The 13,021-nt window shown below is 42.7% G+C and overlaps 1 protein-coding gene across 2 annotated transcripts in view; it reads right to left on the bottom strand.

Annotated features, from left to right (window-relative positions):
• Positions 1-6,345: 6,345 nt before the first annotated feature.
• The window catches only part of LOC119651157 (non-lysosomal glucosylceramidase), a 67,905-nt gene continuing 61,229 nt past the window's right edge, over positions 6,346-13,021 (bottom strand). For both annotated transcript variants that reach the window (XM_038054565.1, XM_038054566.1), the window contains exons 10-12: positions 8,255-8,501; positions 7,966-8,175; positions 6,346-7,881 (exon numbers count right to left, since the gene is read on the bottom strand). In XM_038054565.1, the coding sequence (XP_037910493.1) occupies positions 7,690-7,881; positions 7,966-8,175; positions 8,255-8,501 (649 nt within the window). In that variant the 3' untranslated portion in view covers positions 6,346-7,689. The remainder of the gene's footprint in view (positions 7,882-7,965; positions 8,176-8,254; positions 8,502-13,021) is intronic.

The raw sequence follows: 13,021 nt of genomic DNA, 5'->3' as shown, positions 1-13,021 counted from the left end.
ACAAAATTTGAACTGAGTTTTTTATTTTATTTTATATGTGTGTTCCGTGTGCAGTGTTCTTTCCCAGTGGTAGTCTCGATGAGGCCATTCGACTACAATACACAGATAGATCCTTCACACATTATCTTGTTTCCGATGCTCCGATTTGCTTCCTCATCAACTTCTTTTTCCTCGCACAGTTTCTAAAAAAGTTCTCCCTTATCTGTAACCTTGGAAACTTCTGAAGACCTGAAGAAGTTGGTGCCCCTTTTTGGTCATCTCTGTTCCATTGTATTTTTGATATACTAATATTTGCTTCACAAGTGTCTGTCTTCTTTTGGTTCTCATAATTGATTTATTAGGCTGAGTTCCAGACCAGATCCATAAATATATTCCGTGTAATGAGGCGCATATTCTAATGTTTTCTGTACCTTTTAAATTGAGGGCATCGAGGTACTAGCAATTCAGTGAAACCATGGATGGTATTCATCATTATTGCAACAGTCTTACATCGTTCATCATTCTTCAAGAAATTTTGTGGACCAACCGTTCACTGTTTAACATTATTTTATCTATAATACTCAGTGGTTAGAGCACTAAGCTATCGTACGGAAGGTCGCGGTCCGAATCTCACTGGTGGCAGTGGGGTTTGTATCATGACTAGAAGGCGGATACCAGTCAACTCAGCTGTGAATGAGTGAATCAAATCACAGGCGAGCGCAATGCTGACCACATTGACGATCTAACACACTTCAAGGACCTGATCCAATTGGATTGTTCCGCCATCGATTGTTATTAATATTAATACAACACTTTACTCGCCATCATCCTGTACTAGTCCAGATTTATTTTTGAATCTCAAAAATGTGGTGATTAGCTGCAGACTGTGGGCAGAAGCGCCTTCCCCTCTGCGAAAGTTGAAAACTACAATTAATTGGAATTGTCGACACGACGTTTGTGTTGTAATTACAAACTTAATTCAGAAGCAACAGAAAAATGGATGATTTGCATAAAATAAGAAGTTCATGGACCAAAAACATGGGAAAAAGTTTCTTTACGCTATCAGCTGGATGCTGACGAGAGGTCCTGATAAGTTTTACAGCATGTGTACGCCTGGCCAGAAGCATTCGTCAATGTTAGCTAATTAGTTCCTAATGTAAAAACATCGACCTTTGATCAAGTACCCTTACGTTTTGATGATATTGATCCTTGCTCGGCCATGTGATTCCCAGGCATACAACGAGGAGAAAACTCGAGACTAAAGGCAAGCTAAGAAACGTAGTCATTATTGGGATGGTTTGTAGCAGCTTACAAACATATACTTCTACGATACTTATCGTGAAGATTCGCAGATCGTATTTTGCAGCAGTAGATTATTATATGCCGCCCCAATCTTGCCTACTTTTTTTGGCTTCTTAAGAGCAAGCCTTGGATCGGGACTTCAATCTCCTTTATATAGACCTTTTGTTCCGAGGGAAGCTTTCTTATCGTTTTTAGTTCGCATTGAAAGCGGAGTTTTGAATTTGAGAAAACGATTGATATACTGAGATGTGAAGCTAAGAAGATAAATTGATGTCATTTCATAAAGCGTGAAGAACCAGTTAATTCCGCAAAGCCAAAAGTTCCACTTTCGCAACAACCAAATAAAAACCAGATGGGAACGGAAATGTCGTTTAGTACCACCAGCCCGCTGTTTTATTGCAAGTATCAAATATTACAACAAATATTACAGTTTCTAAGATCAATGTGCACGCTATCAAAAAATTTGGGAAAGGTACAATTTTCAACCTCTCCTCGGAAGGGGTTAGAAGTTTACGGAGGGGGAGGGGGTCCCCTTTCTTCAATCCCGATGAAAATTTGTGATTTTTACCCATCTTGAAAAGCTATGCACCCTCAAGGTGTTCTTTTTTAAATCATTATGATGCATTTTTAAAGTTTAACCGCACCTCCTCAGGGAGAGAGGATTGAGAGTATATGTAGAAGAAAAAAGAAGCCTTTCTAATCCCATTGAATTGCAGCCATAACTGCCCATTTTCATGTTAAAACATTAGGGTTTAATCTTGAACCCTATTCCCGCATGGTTGAAGAAGAGTATGAAGCGAGAAGCGGAAGGCCCTCTTTCTCAAACCCCGTTGAGAAAAGCGGTAAAGTGGTAAAATTTGACTTGGCAAACCCGCCCCACAAAGAAAAAGGAATTTAAACTGCTTATAAGAGGAAGAAAAAGGGTACGCCTTTTTATCTCCGCTAAATGTTCACTTCCTAAAAAGTTACGACGCTTCGAAAATGATCGGTCCCGGCGGTGCGAGAGAAGTAGGAGACGCGGCTCCCTTTGCATCCACCTAATTGCCCTACTAATAAGCTTATAAGTGATGCTAATACAGTCCCTTTAACCTTTCAACGGGGGATGACCGCATAATTCTTTAAGTGTGTTAGAAACGGGGCCCTCTTTTTCCTCACGTACACGCTGCTTTTCATCCCCCCCCCTCCCCCCTCTTTGCGGATGGCACTGACAAATCCCCCCCATAACTTTGAGAGGTTTGAGAAAAAAAGATCTCCGGCTTCTTCTTTCATACCCTACTTCCCGCCTGCGGGGATGCGGTTCAAAATTAAACTTTACCGTATTGACTCCACTTTGGCACCGCGCGATGACCGGCGCTATTTTTAAAAGAGGTTAGAAAAAGTTAAACTTTCCCATCCTTTTGCATATTATTCTTCTTTCTTAACGAGGTGTGGTTGAAAATTCAAATTTCACCATGATGATACACCTTTGAGGGTCCACAAGTTTTTAAGGTGGAATGACTGTCACTAGTTTTCATCAGGCTTAAAGATGGGGACCTCTCGCATCCTTCTGCATAAACTTCTAATACCGTCCGGGATGGGGTTGAAAATTCAACCAATTATTCATTGGAATTCATTAAATCGTCTTCAAAGTAAGCCCTTTCTGAAATTGTTCACTTATGGCAACGCATGATCCACCTACCCAACCAACCAGTCGCCAGGAGTCGATGAAATTACAGCCGGATTGGTTAAATATGGAGACGTGTGGGACAGCGAATCTAGTCCTGACGACTGTCAACCAGGCATTATCTGTCCATAACATAAAAAGGGTGATGTCATGCAATGCCGCAATTATAGAGGTATCACGTTGCTGAGTAGCATTTATAAGTCGGATAGCCTCATATGCCGAGAATATCATGGCTCATACTAAAGAGGCTTAACTTCAGGCAAATCAGTAACGCATCAGATTTTCTCTCTTCGGCAAGCAATGGAAAAACTGTTGGAATATGGACATCAGGTGCACCATCTTTTCATCGACTTTAAGGTCGCCTATGATAGCATGGCCAGGGTAAAACTGTACACGAACATTAGAGAATTCGGTATCCCTACGAAATTCATAAGACTGACTAGGCTGACCCTGACTAATGTGCGAGGCCAGATAAAAGCAGCAGGATCACTCTCGGGACCATTCAACATCAACAAGGGTCTAAGGCAAGGGGAAAAGTGGGGAAAAAATGGTCCATGATGTTGAAGTAAATGCGGGAGACACTATCCTCTTCAAGTCCACCCAACTACTGGCCTATGCTGACGATATCGACATCATGGGAAGAACGGCCCCCGGATCGAGCAAGCGCCGCGAAAAGCCACTGGTTAAACGGGAAAAATAAAGATAGGAGACTACAACTTTAAGACCGTTGATAACTTCTCCTATCTAGGGTCCAAAACCCACGATCGATAACAGTTATGATGATAAAATCCAGGCACGATTGTTGGCAGCCAGCAGAGAATATTGCAGCTTACAAAAACTGTTCCACTCGAAACGTCTCAACCTAGGGTCAAGCCTCTTACTGTACAAGACTATGATCTCGCTGGTCCTCATGTATTCTTCAGAGACTTGGGTTCTTAGCACGAAAAATTGCAAACTCTTGACCACATTCAAGAGAAGAATCCTCCGAGAAATTTTCGGCTCCCTACATGAGGATGGACGATTCCGTAGCCTATATAGCAACGAAATTTATGGGCGATATCATGACTGTCTGGTTGTGGATGAAAATCCGGCTCAATAGGTTGCGGTGGGCGGGTCACTTAATCCGTATGGATGAGGATGATCCAGCTCGAAAAGTCTATAAGGGCAATATCTATGGTAGAAAAAGAAGACGGGGCAGACCATGCCTGAGATGGAACGATGGCGTAGGTCAGGACACCAGACAGCTTTTAGAGATGCCTTATTAAGGCAAACCTAAACCGGATACCGGCGGTTGATAATGATGATCCAACCATCAAAATTTTTTTAAAACGCATTTACCGAAATCGATTTCAGCCATGGTGAATTCGGTTTTTCCCCAAGTTCGGCACATCTGGAAGGCATCATTCCGAAACTGCTGACTGGTTTGTATGTAAACTCGTGGGGGTCGGAATTTTAACATCTCTTCAGTGACCTTTACGTGATTGACTTTCTAAAGACAATGTTGGGTTTCGGAACTATTTCAACGCAACGCGAATTGATTCGTGAAGCGCAGAAAGTTCAACGACTGTCTTCTAAATTCACTGTACTAGGTATCCGTTTGAGAAACATCATTTTAAGAAAAAGATGTTTTTTTAATAAAATTTTACTGTATAAAACGTATTTTTTTTTTAATTCTAATGCGTTATTCCTGGTGAATATTGAGGTTCTCATTCTCTGTCAATAATCGCCCAAAGCTGTCTTCTTCAGAATTCGGCCTTCTTTTGCTTGCTCGCTGCTCCTCACGTTTGCTTGCGCGATTTTCTCCGACGAAGTCATTGCAATTGGGCTAATTTTGATACTAATTTGGTCCATTATTGTCAGATATGCTATTGATTCTTCATTGAAGGTTTCAAATTGTAGTTCTTGATGGTATTTCTGCAACATCCTTACCTGGTAGCAATTACCTCGACTGTGTTTAAAATGACCACCGATTTGAGGCATTTTTTATAACATTTTCAATAAAACCGAGTATGTGGCTATGTGCCTCTTCACGAATGTTGCACAGTAACTGCTGAACTCTCTAATATCCATAAGCATACAAGGTTACAGGGTGTATACAATGTGAGAAGAAAAAGTTAGCTCGTCGCGCTTCGCTTTGAATAGAAACCGGTTTTTATTCATGGATATAACTAAGCTATAACTTTTTTTTTTCACTGAGAAGAGAGATTTTTTGAAATTTTAAGACAGAAAGACTTGCTAAATGATCAACATCCGATACTTTGTATCCTCCAATAAGCACCGTGGAATGCTCCATTCCTGATAGGCTCACCTAGTATAGTTCCCGCAACCGTTCCTCTTCATTAATGTGATAGCTACGAACCCGTTTCCGATTCGACAGAAAGGTTATGGTCCTTGTAGAAGCGTTTCTGCTCCCTTTCTGGCCAGTTGGTACGCTGCTTTGTTGCCTTCTAATCCAAGATGGCCTGGAGCCCAGAGTATGCATCAGTTGCTGTTCTGAATCCTACGTCACCGCTATGGGCCTCCCAATTTGCCCTTTTACGTGTTTCAAAGTTCTTCATGTTGTCATGTTATCTCTTGGTATCAGTAATTCGGGACACTGCCTAGAAAGAATATCAATTTTCCTTCGATTTATGCAGCTCCCTGCTTTATTCATGGTCCATTTAACTGCTGGTCTAATATTCGGTTATTAATGAAGAAACAAGTCGGTAAACCGGAAGCATGACGCTTCAGGTATAAAAGGTTTTGTGTATCACTATGTGAGGGGCATAACGCCAATGACGAACTGTGTAATGAAATTGCTTCACGCATTAACGCAACCTGGATGAGGTGGCATTCCACAACTGGTGTTCTTTGTGATCGACGTATCAGCGCACGTCCCAAATCTCAATTTACTGCAATGTCGTCCGCCTGCCGCTCTATAGTTCTGAGTGTTGGTTGACTATAAAAGACAATGAACGGCGTCTTCCGGTAATGGTGACGAAGATGTTGCATTGTACTGATGTCGTGACACGTTTTGATCACATCCGAAATGAGGATATCCGCGATCGTTATGGGGTTGCACCGATCGTGGAAAAATTGCGAGAGGGGCGTCTTCGATGGTACGGTCACACAATTCCCGCTAACGAGAATTCACTTGCCAAGATTGGTCTAAACATTGAAGTCGATGGTAAACGACCAACAGCCAGACCGAGACAACGGTGGCTTGATACGCTGAATGGGGATTTAAAAGCCTCGAGATTGCATCTAGATCAGGCATTTGATAGAGCCAAATAGCGAAACCGATCGCGACGAGCTGACCCCGCTTGTGAACGGGAAAAAGGCTGAAGAGGTAATGGAGTGATCAAGGCGAAAAGGATGTTGGTAATAATAAAAAAATGTCAATGCAAATGATACACATTCTGTTCTCAACTATCATATTTTATTCAACATATATTTCTCTGGTATTTTTCGCTACATTGCTAACAAAAATATTATAGATTTACACATGCATCAGCGATTAAAGGAAAACTCATGCTTTTAATACGAAAAATTGAGTTTTGTAACTTTTAAGAAAATATAGCGCTAGAATTTCAAATTCTTTCTTATTTATTCATAACTTTCAAGCAATTGACGAAAAAATATATAAATTCTCATCGCAAAAATATCTCTTTGTCCTTTCTCCGACTAAAACAACTCCACTCGACTCCCTCACAGCAGTTTGTGTGTAGTACCTAGAAATTGTTCTCAAGGAATACGTGACTCTGTTAAGCACTTCTGATAAAGCGTATTTGCACATTTAATTGCTATTTTTTGTCTGCAGGTTAAAAGTAGGATTAAAATGCTCGTTTTCGAGTACGCAATTGAATGTCGCATCATATTGTCTAGTGAAATAGTTAAAATTGATTATGTACAATGCAATAAAGTTTATTTTATGTAATACTATTGATTGATGACCAGAATAATTCTTTGGAAAATGAGGAGCACGATCGCGTTGAAATTTGTGGAAACTCTTTACTAATATATTTGTTGCTATCAAAAGGTTTAGTTATGAAAAGGACGAGTTTAGGAAATTTATTAAAGCGATTATTTGGTCTGGAGTTCTCTTGAATCACTTACTTCAAACCTGGGAAAATGATACTGACTATTAAGAATCTACGTAGAAGACATGATCTGTGAAAATTGTGGAACTTTAAAAGGTTTTACCGGTCTTCAGGGAATATAGTTTTCTATACTTGATCAATCCTCGATAAATATCTTGAAATTTATTGATGTGTCAAACTTTTCTCTCTACATCAAATTATTCCTTAGAAACATCCATAATTTTCCGGAAACATTTAGAATCTCATGCATGAATGGTTAAAACCTTGAGAGGTACCAGCAACAATAAAAATACTATGATTGTGACTCTTTTCTTTGTGATAAAACTTTTCACGTTCTCCTAAAACGTCCAACCGCATAACTGGCTCTGAGCCGTCTAATAATTAACTTTATGCAGCAGTTAGTGGACGAGCACCATTTTACAATACTTCATATTTCTAACGCCTAAAAAACAACGATGGAAAATCCGTCTATTGCAAAAAAAAATATTGATGTAGACTATAACGACTGATTGCACTGTTCAATTACTCTAACACTAAGCGATAGAAAATAAATGCGAAACGTAGAAAAATTAATACATCTATGTGCGATATCACAATTTGGAAAAGAAGTTTTTATACGAAGTGTCTGCTTTCTTTATGATTGATAACATCTAACATGGAAAGTTTTTAATCTCTGATTAGCTTCCTTCGTTCCCATGCTGCCTGCATAGCCCAAATACTTAATGGTCGCATATATCCAACCGAGCGGAATTTTTTCTCAGCATACAAAGCCTCAGGTGTCTCGAAATTCATACCGATACGTTCCGAAAGGGTGTTATATAGGCCGCCTGCTGTTTGGAATGCTTGCTCAATCATGCCCTGTGAAAACAGACAAAAGTCCCAATAAATGTCGAAAGTTTTATCTGCCCTCCAAGCCTTCATCATTTCTTTGACCCCACTCACCTCTTGCAACATGGTCGCTGCCAGGGCATATGTGACTCCGGTCCACATCTCTTCACTTTGGATTGTCGTAGTATCAATATGACCAGGCTTCTCAGGATCCGGGTTTGGAATGAAACCGTTGACGGCGCCCAGTTGTCCACCACAAAAGCCGAGCACGTTGTTATTGTAGATGGTCTTTAATGCACTCCTAACATTTTCTTTGGGGAATATCTGCAAGTTTTGGAAGAAAAAACAAACAAAATCCTATACTCACTCCGCTCCTTATGTCTAGAAGGAGTCATCAACTTACATCATAGTCAAATCCGCACGCTTTCAAATACCAATGTCCGCTCAATTGGTCTGCCATTATCGTATCTTTATTGTCTTTGGATGTATCGAAACGATAGTAGGTTCCATTCCACAATTTTTCTTGAAGGGATTGTTTTCCTTTTTCGAGTACTTCTTGATAATGGATGCAATCGTTGGGTTGATCGAGAATAGTGGCAATGGCTGATATACATTGCAAAGCAGCTAACCACAATCCACTGCAATATGCACTGCAAATAGGACAGAATTTATTATATTAGTTAGGATTTGAGAAATACTTTTAGGGAGTGCAGTTTTGCTTCTCGAATGGCAGCAGCTTTTCCACCCTGCAGTTAGAAATCTCTCTAAGGTCCCCAAATGATGGTTTACCAAGTGCCGGTAGTCTGACCCTAGCTAGAGTTGGGCAGTCGCAAAGCAAGTGCCTGAAGATTTCCCTCTCTTCTCCCCAGTTTCGGCAATGCGAATTGTAGGGTATGACAAGCCTGATTCCCTATGGGCCAGTGCCCCATGCAGACCACTGTAATCTTGTATGCATTTCCACGCGTCTGGCACAGGAGCTCTCGTGATCGGGTATCTTATACAGACCGTACCCGCCGAAGGATTGCCAAGAGCAGAGTCCCGCCTAGCCCAACCGTAACCTCGCTCATTCCCCTCTGTTTCTCGGACCGGGAACCCACAGGAGGGTGATCTTGAGCGTGCCGCCTAGACTGTTCAGCGCGTCTCTGCACTGTCACACCAGCCTGGAGGATGTCGTCGCTGAGCACAAGGCCTTAATGACCATATTATGCTTGGGGCCCGGACCACTCCCCAGCCATCGACAGGCTTCCAGTATCGCCAGTACTACTGCTTGGAATACACTGACGAAGTATGAAAGGCCATACGCTGTGTGTATTCGTAAAAACCTCCACACCGACACCACAGACCATCTTTGATCCGGCGATGAAGAATATTGTGTCATAGCCTTGCAACACGCCGCCGGTCTTCCACTCTGCCCTGGTTGGAAACTTCACAGCAAAGTTTCTCGTGAAGTTCAGCATGCGTGTGGCATAGCCCGGGGGATGTTATATACGGACTCACCTAGTCTGACCGCGCTGCCTGCTGCAACGTATTTAATGTGGGGGTCTAGGGGAGACGCAGTAGTGCGTTGACAGCATCTGCCGGGCAGGACTGTAGAGCCCCGGTAGTACCTGCACAGGCGGTTCTTTGAATCCTATCAAGCTTCGTTCTATTGTACTTTTTGCTCAAAACCTGCCACCATATAATAGAGCCGTACGTTAGGATGGTGGAAAAAAACCATCCTCAGACGGAGACCTCATTTCTTTGCAAAGGTTCTCTTGCAGGCATAGAAGGCTATACAGGTCTTCTTAACCCGCAGTTCTATGTTCAATCTCCAATTTACCTTTGGATCCAGGATTATACCTAGATACTTTACAGCCATGGTAGGTGGAATTCAGGTATCGTTCGCTTGGGGGTGAATAGCATCAGTTCCGTTTTGGTTGGGTTTATGTCGAGTCCACATCTTGTATCCCACAGGCACACCTTTCGCCACGCTCCTCCAATAATGTCACTCATAATAAGGGGAAACCAAGTCACCTCGCTGGTGTCCAATTTTCGTAAAATTTTATCCATCACTATTAACTAGAGCAGCGGAGAGATGATGTCACCCTGGGACGTGCTTCTGTTCAAACGTCTGGTCAAGTGGTTGCCTCCTAGATTTGACTGGATTATCCTGGTTCTTAGCATGGATATTATCCAATGCATAATATACCTCTCCAATCCAATACTGGTTAAGGCTTCCTTGATGGCGTTGGTACTAACATTGTTGAATTCTCTCTCCATATCTAAGAAGGCAGCTAGGATATACTGCTTGTATGGTAGTGACCACCCAACCCTGGCGTGGAAACGGTTTCTTGGGATTGGCTTTTGAGGCAGACATGCTGCGACTTAGAGAAAGACATTCTCCTCATAATCATCGATAAGAGGATGTTCAGGACGTGCTCTAGGGTGCAGGGTGCAAAGCAGCAGAAATGACTAGAGAAGATGGTAGTGGCAAAACCAATGTGTCAAGAAATAAACGATCAGTTAGGAACCAAAAGAATATGATGGAAATACCCAAGCAGCAGCAGATCGAGAGGAGGACATACGAAGATAAAACGCAGAAAAGGATCAGTTGATTAATGGGGAAAAGTGCAAAGTGACATGCAGAAGCTATGCAGGAAGTTTCAAATCGGCTGAAGGAAAACGTATAGGCGAAGAGACAGTTAGATAGTTTAGTTTACTGGGGGGAGCCGCAACTCCGAGCACTCAGGCCATTATTAGGCCCGATATACCATCCCCGTAAATCGCCAATTCAATGGCTTTCCGCCTCCGGCGGTCGCAGGCTTTAGCGAATCTGAGAACATTCTCCAGAAGCAAAGAGGCAGCAGATGTCAACGTACCAGGAAAAGATCATTCGAGGGATTTCAAAATTGCAGGTAGAGCCTATGCAAGAAGCAAAAAAGTTGCACGAGGCAGGACATTGCATAATCACAAAAAGTGACTATTCGAAAGGTGGTAAGCTTGGAAGCAGAAAGAACAAAGTTAAAGACCGTTAATCACTGATAAGGAGAACATAGTAGAAGGCGGAGATGAAAGCAGCCATATGTCAGGCGGCAGACAAGGTCTTCAACTGTTTTTAGCGATAACTCTCTACATTTTTCTATCTTCACGATTGCTCCGTCAGCTTCGTAACTTTCACCCCGCTATCCACAGATAGGCGGGTGAGGTTCACTCCGTGGACAATTGCATCATTCTGGTGTGGAGCTCGGATGAATCCTCGCAAATCAGCTTGCGCCCCTACCCCACCGCCAGCTGATACCATGCTTCAGCGACAAACCCGACTCCTGGCCCGCTGATTTTAGACGCGCAGATCAAATCTCACAAAAGGCTTCAACCTGGACACGGAGACGTTTTTGAAGCAAAAGCAAAAACCCAGTGGTGGAAAGGGTCGACCTGGTATCGAACACAAGATCGCTGGCGAGTCTCAAATTCTCCCCGTATACAAACTTGGTGGAACTGGCGGCAAACTCTTCGTGATGTGTTGTATGTAGGCCAAGTAAAACGAAAGGCAAGGAAATTTGCGACCACGAGGAGTCATCCTTTGCCCTTATAGCGGCCTTCAGTGTCCTTTGCCAGCGTTCTAGCATCTCAATGGATTGCGGGTGGTACGCAGGAGTTTGAAGCCAAGGAGTCTGCCTAGCTCCGAAAACAGGGTAGACTCGAACTGCATTCCCTGGCTGGAACTCCAAAGCGTGAGATCCATTCTTGACAAAGGGCCTGGGCGCACAATTGTGCAGAAATGTCGGCCAGAGGTATTGCTGCAGGGCACCGCGTGGACCTATCGATAATATTGAGGCAATACTTGAAACCATGCGAATCTCGGAAAGGACCAATAATGTCGATGTGGATTGTGTGAAAACGTTTTGTAGACCGGGGGAATGACCCTACCTCTTTCCGTACGTGCTTGGTGACTTTACACTTGTGGCACGCGATGCATTGTTTGGTCCAGGAGTTAACATCCTTATTCATTGATGGCCAAAAATATTTATCAGTGGCAAGCCGATTTGTTGTCCGAATACCTGGGTACACAAGATCGTATACTGCATGGAATACTTCCTCGCGAAAAGCGGCTAGAATATATGGCCTAGGTACCTTTTCAAAGGTCTCGCAGACTATTTCGGAGGTTGAGCCAAAAAGGGAAAACTCTCGAAATTTGTATTTTGAGTTACCCCTGCAACTCTGAAGCACTGCGTCATCCTTCTGGGATTCGATAATTGCAAGCAAATCTACCGTGGCAGGGATTTGAACCTCTGAAACCAGTAACAAAGCATCTGCAACTAAATTATTATGCCGTACACATGCTGGATGTTTGAAGTAAACTGGCTTATGAAACTCAGGGCCCGGAGTTGGCGAAGGGACGCTTTGTCGGGCTTCTGCTTAAACGTGAAGGTAAGAGGCTTGTGGTCCGTGAACGTGTGAATGGCCTGTCTTCTAGGGAGTATCGGAGGTAGTTTATTACCATGTAAGCGGTTAATAGCTCACGATCATATGGGCTGCAGTTCTGTTGTGTTGTATTCAATTTCTTAGAAAAGAAGCTCAACGGCTGCCAGATTTGGTTCACCTTTTAGTGAAGGGCAGCTCCTACCGCGAATTCTGAGGCATCAATGATATCAGATAACAGGAATGCAGCGTCTGGATCCGGTTGGATTCAAGGAAAATTATGCGGCCTAAAAACTTCAGCTGCTATTGAAGAAATTTGCACTTTTCAACGTTAAGTACAAGATGGGCCTCAAGGAGACATTGAAAACTGCATTCGAGATGTTAAAAATGCTCAGACTCAGAGGAAGAAGCGACCGAAATATCATCCAAGAACATGAAACAAAAGTAAAAGTTTCGCAAGACAGAGTGGATGAACTACTGAAAAGTTTACGCCGCATTGCGCAGACCAAAAGGCATTCGTGTGAACTCGAAAATTCCGAAGAGTCTGCATATTGCCGTTTTCGGAATATCTTCTGGAGCTACAGGGATTTGATGGTACGCTTTGCCTGAATCCAAGGTCATGAAAACACGGCAGTTAGCGAAATTGTGCGCAAAATCGTGGATGAATGGTATGGGGTAGCGGTCTGGAATGGTCGGAGCATTCAGACGTCTCTAATTGCCACATTGTCTCCATTTGCCGCTGGGCTTTAAGACCATGTGCAGTGGAGAACAC

Source organism: Hermetia illucens, chromosome 3, assembly GCF_905115235.1.
Source record: "Hermetia illucens chromosome 3, iHerIll2.2.curated.20191125, whole genome shotgun sequence".
Taxonomy (NCBI): Eukaryota; Metazoa; Arthropoda; class Insecta; order Diptera; family Stratiomyidae; genus Hermetia; species Hermetia illucens.
Note: the sequence above shows the minus strand (reverse complement) of the source record. Positions and strands in the feature narration are given on the sequence as shown.